The sequence below is a fragment of the Lactuca sativa genome, chromosome 2, assembly GCF_002870075.4.
Source record: "Lactuca sativa cultivar Salinas chromosome 2, Lsat_Salinas_v11, whole genome shotgun sequence".
In the NCBI taxonomy this organism is placed as follows: Eukaryota; Viridiplantae; Streptophyta; class Magnoliopsida; order Asterales; family Asteraceae; genus Lactuca; species Lactuca sativa.
The window spans coordinates 212,421,293-212,437,914 of NC_056624.2; the positions used below are offsets into that span (position 1 = coordinate 212,421,293).

Consider the following 16,622-nt stretch of genomic DNA (forward strand, 5'->3'; position numbering starts at 1 on the left):
TAAAAGTAAGCGTTATCAGGTGGTGCCCTCCCTCTTTGAGGTCGAGGGTTCAAGTCCCGTTGTGAACATAAGTGGAATTAGGTGGTATTAGTTTAGAAGTAGATTAGATTTGCCGGTTCAAAAAAAAAAAAAAAAAAAGAGAGATAAAAGTAAGCATTTGTTAAACAATCAATACTTAAAAAAGGACAACACAAATTAACACAGACATCTATTTATATGATTCAAATCTTAAATATATAATACCCAGACTTTTATCACATGATATATTTGTGTAAGACATTTGTACCCTATAGAAGTACATTTATCAATAAACTTGTACATCTATATGATACTTTTAAAAACACAAATTATATCGTATATGCATCTTTTTTCCTCGGCACAATTTTCTAAAGATGGTAACTAAACTTTAACTAAATACAAAATAAATTACACATAAAAAGAAACTCTACTAAACGAATTTCTATTTTCGGAGATACATAACTTTAACTTAATTAATGAAATTATAACACAAACTCTATACATATTTTTATATATCCAAACGTCCGAATTGAACTCAATCTCCTGATTCGATTGATGCGAAAGCTTGAACAATTTCAGGTGGTGGTATCCATGGGTCGTCATTAATCCAACCGTATTTCTCTAAATATGGATTAGTTAACGATTTTGGTGGAAACTTATCAACACAATCCTCCCAAACGTTCTTATCATCCAAATCCCTCAATACCTCCCACATACAACTATTACACTTGAACCCGGATCCGAACCCGATCATCAAAACCCGATCTCCCTTCTTCAATCTCTTCTTTGCCTCCATGTACCCTAAAACATACCACAAACTACTTGCAGATGTGTTCCCAAATCTGTGTAGAGTCATCCTCGATGGCTCCATATCACCTTCCGTTAATCCTAAGCTCTGCTTAACCCCGTCAATCACCGCCTTCCCACCTGGGTGCAAGCAGAAATGGTCCACACCCAACTTGAAGTTCAAAATCACCTTTCGTTTAACCCTAATATGCAAAAACTTAGCACCAAATTTCTGGATATTTGCTGTCAAAATGAAACAAAATAGAGCCGTTAATGGCAATATCTTTGGTGCTATATTTTTTAAGTTTTCGGTTAGAGCTCTTGTTGCTGTTCTTGGTAATGTTTTCCCTAGGAAAAACCCTACATGGCCTTTGTCATCTTCTTGTTGCCTGCAACATGTGTAAGCTTCATCGCTTGATCCCAAGTGGGTTCGAACCAGACACTTTAGCTTGAACATGGATTGCTTTTGTAGACTTCTTTTGTTTGTTAACAGCACTGAAGCACCTCCACAACGGAACAAACAGTTGGTGAGGATCATGGACCTCTCGTTGCCGTTGTACCAGCTTGGTGCAATCGACTCTGAAGTTAAGACAAGAGCCAATTTGTTTCGATGAGTCTTGAACAGGTTTTGGACGATGTTTATGGAGATCAAACTCGCACTACATCCCATTCCTGACAGATTAAAAGATTTGATATCGTCTCTCATCTTGTAATGCTTGATGATACGAGATGTTAGTGATGGCACCGAAGCCATTACAGAGACATTGACAACCAATATGTCAATGTCTTGTGGAGAAACTCTAGATCGGCTGAAGAGCTTATCTAGAGTTTCTGAAAAGAACTCATCCATTTCATGCAGACTGTCGTTCAGACTTGAGTTAGTTCCATGGCCTAAGAAGAAGTTTTTAGGGCCGTAAGTCTCTTCACCTATACCCGAGCTAACTATTGCTCGTAACAGAAATTGGTAGTCTTCGATTCCCAAATTCTTGCATTTCCTGATCATTTTGCCGGAAAATTCAGTGGAGACTTTCCGGTCCTCCGTAGGCTTGAAGCACTCATAATGCAAGATGTAACATGATTGACTTATTCTTTTATCAATAAGTTTATAGAAGAGGTATAATAGAGATAGAACCAAAAGGCATGCCGATATCACAAGCATCCTTTGATGCTCACTGTGTTTGTGTGTGTTTATACGACTCAATATTAACATTTATATAGGCAGCTAGGTGAGAAACCATATTAAGGTATTTTCCATCAGAAACCTTGGTAAGATTGAAATAAATGTTGCAATAAATAAAAACATTAAAATAATGTGGCACTTGGGTATAAAAGTCACATCATGTCGGGGGTAATATCATGCAAGTATTGCACCCGCTACACGATGTATTCAGTTGTAGAGACTCTTTGAAAATTCTATACCTACCCCTAATGGTTTAATGTTTTGTGTATCCTCGTTGAGTGGAATTGTGTATGCATACCTCCGGAATTTGAAATTTTATATGAATGAAAAGAACATATATAATTATATAGTAACAGTCTAACTCTTTAGTCGTTCATACTTTTACAAAGATTAATTTTTATGTTAGTTTTGTTAATATATATCACAAAACGAACATTTTTACAAAAACTAATTTAGTGACCATCATAGTTGTTAACCTCGTATGAGTCACATGTTGAATCGTACAAAGTCGAGCCATTTTATACCAGAAGAGAGTTGACTTTGAGTATTACTCGATTTTAGATGTGACTCGGTCAAAATTTACGAGTTCATGCTTGACTAGTATCGAGTCGAGTTAAATCGTGAATCGGTCGAGTCATGTATCTTATGTGTAATAATGTGAGCTAGTTGGTAAACGAGGTTCCTAAGAACCGAATCCTGCTTCTGTGTATACAAACGCAATGCGTACTTCATATTCTATTTAAAGAGGCGTGATATATACAGTGACAGAGCCAAGGTCAAACTAAAGGGTATCCCAAACCGATGGGTTTGGTTTTTCGGATTTTCAATTTTTCAAACTCGATTTCGGGTTTAAACCCAAACACATTCGAAAGTTTTACTTGCTGAGAATTGAGAAACTTATGTTGCTTATATAACAAATGTATAAGGGCTATGTTTCATGTTATGGCCGATGAAACAATTTTAGAATTATAAAAAAAATAAGAAACAAGTTGAAGGGATATATGATAGACACTAATAAACAAAATAAAATACACATGTGTCAAGGCCGAGATTCAAAATAAAGACATTCAAGTTAAAAATTTAGCGCTTTATAACTTGGATAACTCGGTTTTTGTGTTTTATTTTCACAACATTATAATATAATATGTATAAAATCCGTATAATGGTATATAAAATCCTTATATATAGCTGCAAAAACTTAAAAAAAGAAAATTAAGAAAGAAGATTTGAACTTGGAACCTCCAAAAAAACGCACTATCGCTATAACCAATTAAACCAACTACAACTTTTGTTATTTTTTCGCTAAACATATTTATATTAAGGACCACAACATAAACGAAATTTTCTAGAAAAACTTATACTACTAAATTTTTTTTAAGGGAATTCCGGGATCCAATTTAGATCCGCCCATGGATATATATATATATATATATATATATATATATATATATATATATATATATATATATATATAAGGGATGGATTGAGGTTTGTGATGAGTTTTAGACATTACAAAACAAACTTAAAACTCTTAAGTGTGCATGCAACCTAAAACAATATCTATATTACTCACTATTGAACTTATAACTATGAACATCAAAATAAGAACCCTGAAAACCCTAGGTTATTTTTGAAAATCACACAAAAGGGTTTAGGATTACATACTCTATTGTTATTATAGCAAATAACAATGATCCTTGTGTTGTTGAAGCTTTGGAAGCAATCACCACAAATGTTGTGCCTCTAATGATTCATACCCAAGCTAGCAAGAAGGATATTGAGGAGATATGAGGGAGGAGGTAAGAATTTTAGCCAACCCTAGGAAAAAAATGAGTTCCGAAAATCAAAGGCCTAGGGGCTTTTATATAGTGCAACAAGGAAGCCCTGGATAATCCAAATCTAAATATAATAATAATATTAAAAATTGGTAATTATCCAGCTCCATATTTATCCACATGGGATATTCTAGAAACCCTAGAATATTCCTAGAAATCGCCCATGCCTTTACCAAGAAGGTTCTGGAGCTTTTTGTTCAACTATTGAACAATTGCACTTTAGACCCTACACTTTTAATTAATTCTTGTAATCCCAATTAATTTCTTATTAAATATTAATTAAATATTACTACTTATAATTAATATATTATTCTCATAATATATTAATATTTATTCCAATTTATTAATCAAATAATAAATCAACCTCTCTCTCCAAAAATCATCATGTCCAATTGCTAGGTTTGAGGGCAACCCAAAAGGATTATGCTACTATCAATTCAAGTTTATACAAATTACAGTTATGAGCTTAGACATCTAATCCAACAGTCTCCCACTTGGATAAGTCTATAACTGTAATTTCCAGTATAACTTCTAAAATGATCAGCAAATTGTAGCTTCCAAAAGTCACTATGGCACTCTAACCCAATCATTTACGTGTCTTAAGATAAGTGATCATATAATCATCCGTTCTGCAAGATATCATTCTAACATGAGACATGGAACAAAATCAATCTCATCGTCCAATACTTTGTTCCCCGATTTCTGATTTTTAATGACATAGAACTTCTAATCGGACACATCAATTTAGTCCTGGCCAGGATCGACACTATAAGTCAAAACCAAATCACCGAAGGGCCCAAATATATCGCTTTTCCCGTTAGGGCAAAACGAATGAATAAACTTTGACTTATATGCTTGCACCATTTAGTCATCAGATCATGCACAACAATACGTTTTATAACATCAAGTTACTGATGCATTTACATATCATCAATGCATAACTGACTTGTAAGCCACAACTCATATATCTCCGTTTCAAGATCATAAGATGTTATCGTCTCAAAATTACTAGTGATGAATTCCATGAAGTAATTCTCTGACTGTGGGTTAATCTAATACTTAAATCTCCATTTCAAAGTACTCATAAACAATATATCAATACCATTGCTATGTCTAAAACTCTTTACACAATCTACAATCTAATTCATGACAGTCTTAATTCACTACTTACTTCCAAAAGTACGAACAACTTTGGAATTTGAATAATCAAATTATTCGGGAGGTAAAACATGCAAAATGAAACAAAATAATAAACAATTGACAAAAGGTAGTAAACAAACTCATAAATAATTCTCTATTATTTAATCACTAAAAGTCAATTACATTTACTTTGTTACAAGTTTCAACTAACTATCTAACTACTGAAACTAATATCATCTTTCAAACCTATGCCCCTAGCATGCTAAACGTGTTTACCCCTACTCAGAACCTTTGTGAGTGGATCTTCAAGATTATCTTCAGAAGATACCTTATTCACTACGAGGTGCCCTTCTTTTACTATAACACCCAGTCCAGGTATTATTTACATTTTGGTCCCTTGTATTTTGAATTACTGCTTTTGGACCTTGTTATTAGGAAGTTTAGAGGAAAAGGGACCATTTCTGCCAACTTTGGATTTTGGAGGTGGAGCCCGACCGTGGGGTGTTCCCCTAAGGAACGCGCTGCGTTCATGTGTTGAATGTAAACCCTAATTTTTAGGGTTTGGGACCTATATAAACAACATTATGACTCAAGCCCTGTCCTCCTTACCAGCCTCTCAATCTCAAAAACCCTAGATAGCCTCTTTTTCTCATTCTTGTATGTGTTTGGCCTTGTAAAGATTGTTTTGGAGCTTAGAATCTTGAAAGAAGGAAGGAGAAGCCAATGAAGAGAAACTAGAGTGTCTTGAGCTCATAGATCCGGGATATCATCATCATTTTGGGCTCTTTGAAGGTATAAAGTTCACAATTTTCCTCAAGTATTCTTAGATCTAGTGTAATGATGTTTTCGACCTTTTTAGTCCTAATAATGGATCTTTATGACTCAAATTCGTTTCTAGGCCTAGGGTTGCCACAGTTGATGCTAATGACATACATCAATAAAGTTTCGATCTTTGAGGTCTTAATGGGTTTATGCAAGAGTTAGGACCACATTTATGGAATTTGATTGCTATTTCTTGAGATTTGGACTTATAGGGACATGCAAAGTCACCAAGTCTGTGACTTTATGTTTCTAGAGGTCCTAGATAGCTTGGATTTGTGATTGGGTAGCATGGGTTAAGCATTAAGTGCTTAATGGCCCGTTTTTGAAAACTGGACGCGAACGCCCTTTGTAGGTATCGGGAACGCGTTGCATTCACACTAGGACTCGCGATCTGAACTCAAGAGGAATGCCTTGTGTTCATTGCGTCAGTGGGCCTTTTCGGGCCATTTCCTTGGACTAGATGATAATGGGCCTTAGTGGATTATTCTTTTGGGCTGATAATGGATTTTATTGCATATTGGACTTGAAGGAAGGCCCATTTGAGAAGTTTGGCCCAATTAGAAAATTGGGCCATTAGTGGGCTTGGTGAGAATATATGGATTTAAGCCTTCATGTTACAGATTTAGGCCTTCATGTTATGGATTTGGCCCTAGGTCATTGGTTCATTTAGATCATTGGTGCCTTCATGTTTTTGTTTATGTCTTCCGGGCTTCGGTCCGATGTTGGGGCAAGCCCGAGGAATGCTTAGCTTATATGTTATGTTTATATGTTCCGGGCTTCGGTCCGATGTCGGGGCAATCCCGAGGAATGTTTATATGTTTATGTTATATGCTTGTTGATATGTTAAATGTATACTAGACTTCAGTTCAATGTTGGGCGGGGCCCGATGCCGGACTTCGGTCCGATACTGGGCGAGGCCCGTTTCCGAACTACGTCCGATACCGGGTGGGGCCCGAAATGGCAGGCAAGGCCCAATGTATGCTATTATGTGATTATGTGTATGGTATGTGGTAGTTTGGGGAGACTCACTAAACTTCACGCTTACAGTTTTCAGTTTTGGTTTCAGGTACTTCTGCAAGTAAGGGGAAGAGCTCGGGATGACTGCATGACATACACCATAACGTTTAGTCTGAGATGATTTACTCTGATGTTTTGACATATGACTTTGATATATTGACAGATGTTTATGATATTTTTGAGATACACGACTCGTGGTTTTTATATGATGAATGATATTTATGCTTTCATTAATGATTTAAAATGAAATTTTTAGACTGTATTTTTGCGATGTTTCAAGTTGGTAGTAGAGCCTTGGTTTGAGCGATTCGGGCATACTCTCGAGTGTGTCTGTACTCAAACTGAGGACTTGGTATGAAAATTTTCAAAAAAAATCATTTTTATAAAAAGCTTTTTGAAAAGAGAAAAGAAATTTGGAAAATGAAAAGGGTGTGGTGCATGCAATCAACTGAGCTCAAGTAAGTACTCCCAAATTACCCATACAAGTTTATGTTATGAGAACTGCATGCTAGATTAGGGCTAAGGATCAAGGAAGGATGCCTTATGTGCCTGTTATATGTATATCAGCTTTATGAACTACATGCAATCACATGTAGTTATATGTATCTAATCACATATGATTTACGTGGACAATATTCATTTTTGCATTCTCGATTCACTAGTTTTTCACGTGCATTTAATCACATGTGATTATATGTATTTAATAACATATAAAGCACATATGATTCGATACATATAATCAAATGTGACTCGATATATATAATCACATGTGATTATATACAAGAGAAAACCTAATGAATCAAAAACATAATAACAAAAAGTTTTGTAGGTGGGGGTGGTGGTGGTGGTGGTTGGTAGTGGGTGGTGGATAGTGATGGGTGGTGGGTGGTGGTTGGTGGTGGTGGGTAGTGATGAGTGGTGGTGGTGGGTGGTGGTTATTGTGGGGGTGGCGGGTGGTAGTTAGTGGTGATGGGTTGTGGGTAATGATGGGTGGTGGTGACGGGTGGTGGTGGTGGTGGGTGGTGATGGTGGTGGCAGGTGGTGGTTGGTGGTGGTGGTGGTGGTGGGTAGTGATGGGTGGTTGGTGGTGGTTGTTGGTCATGGTCAGTGGCAGGTCGTAATGGTGGGTAGTAGTGGTGATGGGTGGTAGGTAGTGGTTGTTGGTGGTGGTGGCACACGACGATGATGGGTGGTGGAGGTGGGTGGTGGTGGTAAGTGGTGGTGGTTGTGTGGTGATAGTGATGGCGACTGGTGGTTGGTGGTGGTGGTGGTAAGTGGTGGTGGTTGTGTGGTGATAGTGATGGCGACTGGTGGTTGGTGGTGGTGGTGATGGTGGGTGGTGGGTAGTGATGGGTGGTGGGTGGTGGTGATGGTGGTGATGGGTGGTGGATGGTGGGTAGTGATGGATGATGGTGGCGGATGGTGGGTAGTGATGGGTGGTGGTTAGTGGTGGTCGATAGTGATGGGTGGTGGTGGCGGTGGTTTTGGTGGGTGGGTGGTGGGTAGTGATGGGTGGTGTGTAGTGGTGGGTGGTGGTGGGTGGTGGTGGTGGTAGCGGGTGGTGGTGATGGGTGGTAGGCAGTGGTTGTTGTCGGTGGTGGCGGGCGGCGGTGATGGGTGGTGGAGGTGGGTGGTGGTGGCGGGTAGTGGTGGTGGTTGGGTGGTGATTGTGGTGGGTGGTGATGGCGGAGGTGGTTGTTAGTGCTGGTGGTGGGTGGGTAATGATGGGTGGTGAGTGGTGGTTGGTGGTGGTGGTTAGTGATGGGTGGTGGGGCGTGTGGTGGTGGTGGCGGGCGGTGATGATGGGTGGTGGAGGTAGGTGGTGTGGTTGGGTGGTGATGGTTGGTGGTGGTGGGTAGTGGTAGTGGGTGGTGGGAGTTGATGGGTGGTGGGTGCTAATTGGTGGTGGTGGTTAGTGCTGGGTGGCGGTGGAGCGTGGTGGTGGTTGGTGGTGTTGGTTGGGTGGTGAGTGGTGTTAGTTAGTGGGTTTTTTAATTGTTTGTAATTATTTTTTTATTTATATGAATATTATTTTATAATTTTAATTAAAAAAATTGTGTTTTTCAAATTTGTTCTCAAATGTTCTCGCGATAAACACTCCTATATATATATATATATATATATATATATATATATATATATATATATATATATATATATATATATATATATATATATATATATATATATATATATATATATATATATATATATATATATACTAGCCGTTTACCCGCGCAAAGCGGCGGACGACAAATAGTTTGTTTCGACAATTAATTTCTTTTCGATAAAGAATGATTATTTTCAATTCAATCATTAGTTTGTTTTAGGAAACATGTCATATTAAAAACAAAGAAAATTAATGAAATGACCAAATTATAGGGTGTTAAGTATTTATTTGGATGAAAAAAGATCTGGTCAAAACCTTAGAAGAGAAGATTTATAGGAGTTTGTTTAAATTTTAATATTATTTTATTAGTGATTAGGTGTACAATTAGCTTAATGATTTGGACGTCTTAAAAAATATTATTATTTTATTCAATCTATTTTTAGAAATAGTGGGATTTATTTTATAAGATAGTAAAGATATATATATATATATATATATATATATATATATATTCTAATAAAAGAATAGGTTTAATCTCTTCTTGACAAGTGTCATACAATTAGAACTCCTCATTAATGTTATATATCACTTATAATGCCACTTGTCAACCTATTAATTATCCATTTCAAATTTCAAATTTCAAATTTTAAATTTCCACTCTAACTACATTAAATTAATAATTGATTATCTATTTAAAATTTAAAATTTAAAATTTTCTCACTCTAATTACATTAAATTAATAATTGATTCTTCATTTTAAATTTTCTCAATCTAATTATATTAAGTTAATTTCATTAGATTAAAAAATAAAATAAAATTAACACATATTATAAGATTATATAACCTCACATATTTATTTAAATGAAAGATTATAATTTTATATAACTAAGAAAATATCTCTTAAGTAATAGTTTATTTAAAATAAGTAATTAACAATTTTGATTTTTTGATATGAAAGTTGAATTAATTTTATAACCGTAGTTCTCACGGGTTATAAACTAGTATACTAATAAAAGAGTAGTCCTTTTGCCAAGTGTCATAATATTAGAACTCCTAATTAACATGATGCCACGTGTCATTCTATTAATTCTCTATTTTAAATTCATTAAACCTCCTAATTAATGTGATATTATTTGTCAATCTATTTATTCTCTATTTTAAATTTAAATTTTAAATTTTATATTATTGTTTTCATTTGTTCACAAATAAAAAGAGTCTAATATATATGATAAATTAATTCCACATATTTATTTGAATCAATAATTATAATTTTACATAACTAATAAAAAAATCTCTTAATTAATAATGTATTTAAATTTTTATATAAAATAATTGATTAATAATTTTGAATTTTTTACTATGAATATTTAAGTAATTTTGTAACTGTGGTTTCCACGGGTTATAAACTAGTATATATATATATATATATATATATATATATATATATATATATATATATATATATATATATATATATATATATATATATATATGTTATTCTATTCAAAGTAATTATTGTGTTATTGTATGCATAGATGTGGGCCAACATTTTTTACTTATTTTAAGAAAGTGATTAATATATATTTTTGAATTAAATATAATTGAAAAATATCATCTAATTTAATTACAAGGGTATTTTAGTCAATTAATATAGATTTAACAAAGGAAAATTAAATATTTTAAGGGATCATAGATTCTATTAATTTTAAAAATCCGATTTTACGAATTATAATTATTTTAATTCGGATATTCTAACAGAATATGTTTATTTATTTAATTATTTACTAAAAAATAAAAATATTCTTGAACCATAAATAATAAAAATATTCTTGAACCTATTTCTTGATCATGACTTTAAGAACTTCTTGTAGAATAACAAATTCTTAAACAATGAATTGAAGAATAAAAACAAAAAATACATTATTTCTTATAGAATACGGGTAACAATTGTTAAGAATTATATTTATTGTTAAAGAATAAAACTAAAAAAACTTTCAAAACGGGAAAGAAAACATCAAAATCTAACATCGACACTAATACATTCTAAAAGAATAATGTTTAGATTCCAATAATGAATTAGCAAATGAAAAAAAAAATATCTTAATTAATAATGTTTTTAAAATTTTATATAAAATAATTGATTAATAATTTTGAATTTTCTACTATGAATATTTAAGTAATTTTGTAACCGTGGTTTCTACCGGTTATAAACTAATATATATATATATATATATATATATATATATATATATATATATATATATATATATATATATATATATATATATATATATATATATAGGTTATTCTATTCAAAGTAATTATTGTGTTATTGTATGCATAAATGTGGGCCAACATTTTTTACTTATTTTAAGAAAGTGATTAATATATATTATTGAATTAAATATAATTGAAAAATATCATCTTATTTCATTACAAGAGTATTTTAGTCAATTAATATAGATTTAACAAAGGAAAATTGCATATTTTAAGGGATCATAGATTCTATTAATTTTAAAAATCCGATTTTACAAATTACAATTATTTTAATTCGGATATTCTGACAGAATATGTTTATTTATTTAATTATTTACTAAAAAATAAAAATATTCTTGAGCCATAAATAATAAAAATATTCTTGAACCTATTTCTTGATCATGACTTTAAGAACTTCTTGTAGAATAACAAATTCTTAAACAATCAATTGAAGAATAAAAACAAAAAATACATTGTTTCTTATAGAATACATGTAACAATTGTTAAGAATTATATTTATTGTTAAAGAATAAAACTAAAAAAACTTTCAAAACGGGAAAAAAAAACATCAAAATCTAACATCGACACTAATACATTCTAAAAGAATAATGTTTAGATTCCAACAATGAATTAGCAAATGAAAAAGAAAAAACTAAATTCCTTTGGATAAATATGTGGACTTCTGAATTGCATTAAAACCAATAACCAAGAATTGTAAAACATTCATAAATCACTGAGAAAATATCAATACTCCATTCCAACATAATTAGAATTCTTGATTTCATTCCAACATAATTGGAATTCGTGATTCCATTCTAATAGAATAGAAAAATTAGTATGAAATGTAGAAAACTATCTCTAAGAAACAGATTAAAGTTTATATTAATTTTAATGAAATGAACTAAAATAAAGTTGTAAAAACTTTGTTATGCTTAATTGAGTTAATATCAACAGAGACATGTGGTTTACCTAGCTAGGGATTTAGTTGAGTGTAATTTGTGTTTCTGCTTCGATTCCAACCAATGCAAGTTGTAAGTAGTCGACTGTGACAAAGAGAGGCAAATCGGCAAGCAGTCGACTGTGACAACCCACCTCCACCTTCTTCTTCGTCTTCTGCAATGACCACACACTATAGTGTGTGTTTTTCTTATTTATGTCGATCACCTCAAAATCAAACAACACAAACATCCGTTCCATTCATCATTTTCAGTTAAGAGCAATAAAAGAAAATAAAAAAAATAAAGAAGAAGAAGAAGAACAGGGGAGCTGATGAAGCAGACCCCCAATCTCCTGACCTACTACGATCGGAGCAACAACCCCACCCCGATGCTTCCATTCTTTTTTCCTCTTCGGTCCAGCCAAGCACTGAAGGAGCCCGCTTCCTCAATCGCCAATCGACTCATCACAGAACACACCAAGACCGACGAGGACTAGACCCAAAAAGGAATCGCCGGAAATTTGTTGTCCCATCCACCTATACCATTGGTATGTAATCTGTTGATTCGGAGCGAAAGGGTTAGAAATCGGGAATGGAAATCTGGGATTGCACCTGTTTCTCCCACGATCGTTCGATTCGAAGGTAAGGGTGTGAGGCTGATTTATGAAGGGGATAAAATTAGGGTTAGAAAAAGTCAACTTGATATAAACCCAAAGAAATTAGGTTAAAAGTAAATACCATGATTATAGAGATTGTTTTAGGAAGTTATTAATCATATTACTAAATTAACCTAATTTATTTATTTAATTATTTAATTTTGATTGACCCACATTTATGCATACAATAACACAATAATTACTTTAAACACTTGAACCTCTCTCTATCTCTCTCTCTCTCTCTCTCTCTCTCTCTATATATATATATATATATATATATATATATATATATGTGTGTGTGTGTGTGTGTGTTCTAATCCTTTTAATGTTAATTGCACACATTCAAAGATAAAATACTTATTTTGAACAATCTTTTTAGTTATTAACAATCTGGTGTGAATGATCATTTTTATGTTTTGACATATTACACTAAACTTAAATCAAATAAATTTTAATATAGTCCGGATTATTTTATTAAAGTGATGCATCATATTTTTAATTTAGAAAGAATGCTACAACATGTATTTTTTATAAGACACAGGGGCACCCTAAAATGGAATAAAGATCTCATTATGAATTGTTGTAAACCCTATAAGATACCTGAAACTCGATGGGAAAACCCGAAACCCAATGGGCCAAATTGAATGAGAGTGTAACATGTAGCAAACCCGCCCTGTTGTCATTCCTATTTGGCAAATTGAATAAGAGTGTGGCATGTAGCAAAAAAACTTTAATTAGAGTAGATCTTGTGCTCATAAAAATTAGACTAAATTTCATGAATGGTACTTATGGTTTTAAAAATCACCCTCAAACGTACCTTATGAAACTTTTTTATACACGAATGGTCCTTAACTATAGGTTTTGTAATGTCAATGGTCCTTATGAGCAACTATATTATGTCAGGACCATTAATTACTAACATGAACAAATGAAATATCTAACAAGACCTCACTCAACTTATACCCCCTCCTTTCTTTATCCCATTCTCTCTTCCTCGTTCCCTTGCCTCAATTTCAAAACCCTTGTCGATGACTCCATCATGACTAGGGATGTAAAATAGGTAAACTAGTCCAGAAGAATCGAAAACTAATTAAGGAGTAAATGGGGAACCAAGAATCGGATCCAATACCACTAGTCGGTTCCGACCGCATCTGATTCAGTTATACTAGGAAATGTGTTATTTAAGAAGGTGTTCGAAACCGAAATAAGCCCGAACCGTGCCAGAACTGAAAGAACCTAAAACCAAAAATGATGAATTGGCGGAGTCGGGAACCGAACTGAATACAATTAATCTATTGAAACCGGTTCCTAGCCTGATTACAGTTCGGTTTACGCTTTAAAAGCTCATTACTAATAAGGACTCCTTGAAGCCGTCAAACCCATTGGTTTCTAAAACCTACACCCATCATTGGAATCCTTACTAAAAATTCATATGAATGAAGTTTGAAAGAAGTAACTGGGTCAAGGTTTCTAACAAGGATGTTCATTTCCAAACGGTTGTTCATTTCCAAAACAAAATCCATTATTGAGTATCGCACCCTTCTGAATGATAACGATTTTGGGACCCAAATAGATTTTTTTCCTCGATAAACTCCGATTGATACCTCCTTGGATAATTGTGAATGATTTAAGTCCAAAATCGTTGATTAATACCACAAAGACGATTGGTTGATGGGGAAAATTCTCAAGAAGGAAGGTACAAAGAGGGCGCTTTGACAAAGCAACAAAGTGGGTCAGTTTTGACCCTTTTAGAGGCTTCATATTTGTTGTACTTTTTGATATTTTAGCGTTTTTAAGCGCTATCCTAAATTCCTATTTTCGTTTTTCATTACGATCCCCTTAATTATAAATAGGGAGGTTAAGTCAATTATTTGTCATTATCATGAGATTGTTATTAAAACCGTTTAAGTGAATTACTATTTGATTACATATCCCTAGCGCGCACAAAGAAGCCACACCCGAATACGCTAGAGAATGCGCCAAAGCATGTCGCGCCTGGCAGGCTAAGCCTGATGGAACCTAACACCGGTTAGCGCCTCGAAGAGCAGGGTACTCACGGAGAAAGGCTCGGCCCTGCCAGGGGAGCCTTTCACTCCGAAAAAATTGCAAACGTCTCAATCGACAAGGAAGATGCTTAGAGCATTACCGCCTGAACCAATCATTGGCTCTAACAAATTAAGGAGCACGATCGCCTAATCAGCGTCCTCGATCCTGTTGGGTCGGACGCCCTTGTCCCGTACGAACTAGCAGAAGGATTCAGTATAAAAGGCTACCCCTGGTGCCTTGGGAAGTAATTCGTTCTCTTTCAGTTTACTCACAATACAATCTCAAGTCTATCCACTGACTTGACCGTCAAATATTTTTCTCGGGAGCCTCTTCCTGGAGAACGGTTGTTAATCCTTTCTCGTTGTGACCTCGTAGGTTCATCGGAATCACCAAAAGCACATAGCACCGTCATAGTGGAACGAGGTCACATCATTTGGCGCCATCCGTAGTGTGACGAAAAACTAATTAAAAGCACACTCTTCATCAGTGAAAGAATTGCGTCCGACAACACTGGGGGAACTAGTGGAACACCAACCAACCCCATCAGAAGTATGATGTCATTGTAACAAACTGCCACCCCGGTTCTCACAGTAATCACCTGTGAAACGCCACACAAAGTCGGCTCGACGGTAACCACCACTCCAAAAACTGAACCACAGCAACCGGCCATCGGAGGGCAAACTTCCTCCATTGTCGTATCAGCACAAAGCACATTGATGCAAACGCCTCAATTAATGGTGATATCAAGTAGCACCACACCGATAATGGTGGAAGACGTTAGTGCCACACTGACTTTCTCCCAACTGCCACCGCTAAACCAGATAGTAGGCGGAAAACTGGTGGTTCTCCAGACACCACCGCTTAACCAGCAACTTGTGCTCAATAATCCCCTAGCACAAAACTTACCCCTACTCTCCACCAAAATGTTAAAATTTCCATTCCCACAACAAGCATTCTATGGGTTAAACCCTAGCCACTCTCCAGCATATAACAACATGCTTATGCAACCTTACATAACTGCCTAACAGTTTAACCCACAGGGTGCCTTTCCTATCCCAAATCAATACTTCCTGTCGCGTAGCGTAACATCTCTATTCGCCAAAGAGCTCATGGATTACGAAATCCCAAACACAACAAATTTACCACATCTTAAGACCTACAACACAACCACAAATCCTGATAGCCACATCGACACATACGAGTGGACGATGACCACACTCAAGCAGGACGAGCGATTTTGGTGTACGTACTTCCCAAAAACCCTATATGTCAACACAGGAATGTGGTTCAAGACGTTGCAACCAGGGACAATTTATAACTTCGGGCAGTTAAAATACTTATTCCTAATGAATTTCATGCTGCTGCGTAAATACAAGGGTGATTCGCAGTCAATCATTGGCTGCATACAGAAGAAAGGAGAGACAGTAAGAGAATACTTCACCAAGTTTATCAACACCACACTAGACATCCCAGGTCACGAAGAAGGCTTAATAATAGGCGCCTTCACATGGGGCCTCCTGCCAGGACCGCTTTCTCAAAAGCTCATGGGAAAAAGCCACAAACACGGGCAGAGCTAGAAGAAAAAGTAGAACGCTGCCTGAGACAAAAGGAATGGGAGGCAACGAAATAGGCATACCTAAACGCCATGACCGTCTTGGCCATGAAACACCACAATTCACCACCGTCTCACCTAGAGACACAAGGCGGGGGCAGGCACTTTGGGCGTGGCAAGCGCTCGCAGGGACGCTTTAGGCCATTCCAAAGAAATGAAAGATAAGGCAGGCAACCAGACGTCTATGCAGTCTCTGACAAGCAACCG

General features: G+C 35.2%; 2 protein-coding genes across 2 annotated transcripts; one reads left to right on the plus strand and one right to left on the minus strand.

The window, feature by feature from the left end:
• Positions 1 to 426: 426 nt before the first annotated feature.
• LOC111912235 (3-ketoacyl-CoA synthase 12) lies at positions 427 to 2,002 on the minus strand. The gene has a single exon (XM_023907957.3). The coding sequence runs from the start codon at positions 1,961 to 1,963 to the stop codon at positions 554 to 556; it is 1,410 nt and encodes a 469-aa protein (XP_023763725.1). The 5' UTR covers positions 1,964 to 2,002; the 3' UTR covers positions 427 to 553.
• A 13,910-nt stretch (positions 2,003 to 15,912) lies between these two features.
• LOC111912206 (uncharacterized) lies at positions 15,913 to 16,380 on the plus strand. Its single transcript, XM_023907929.1, has one exon. The coding sequence runs from the start codon at positions 15,913 to 15,915 to the stop codon at positions 16,378 to 16,380; it is 468 nt and encodes a 155-aa protein (XP_023763697.1).
• Positions 16,381 to 16,622: the final 242 nt, after the last annotated feature.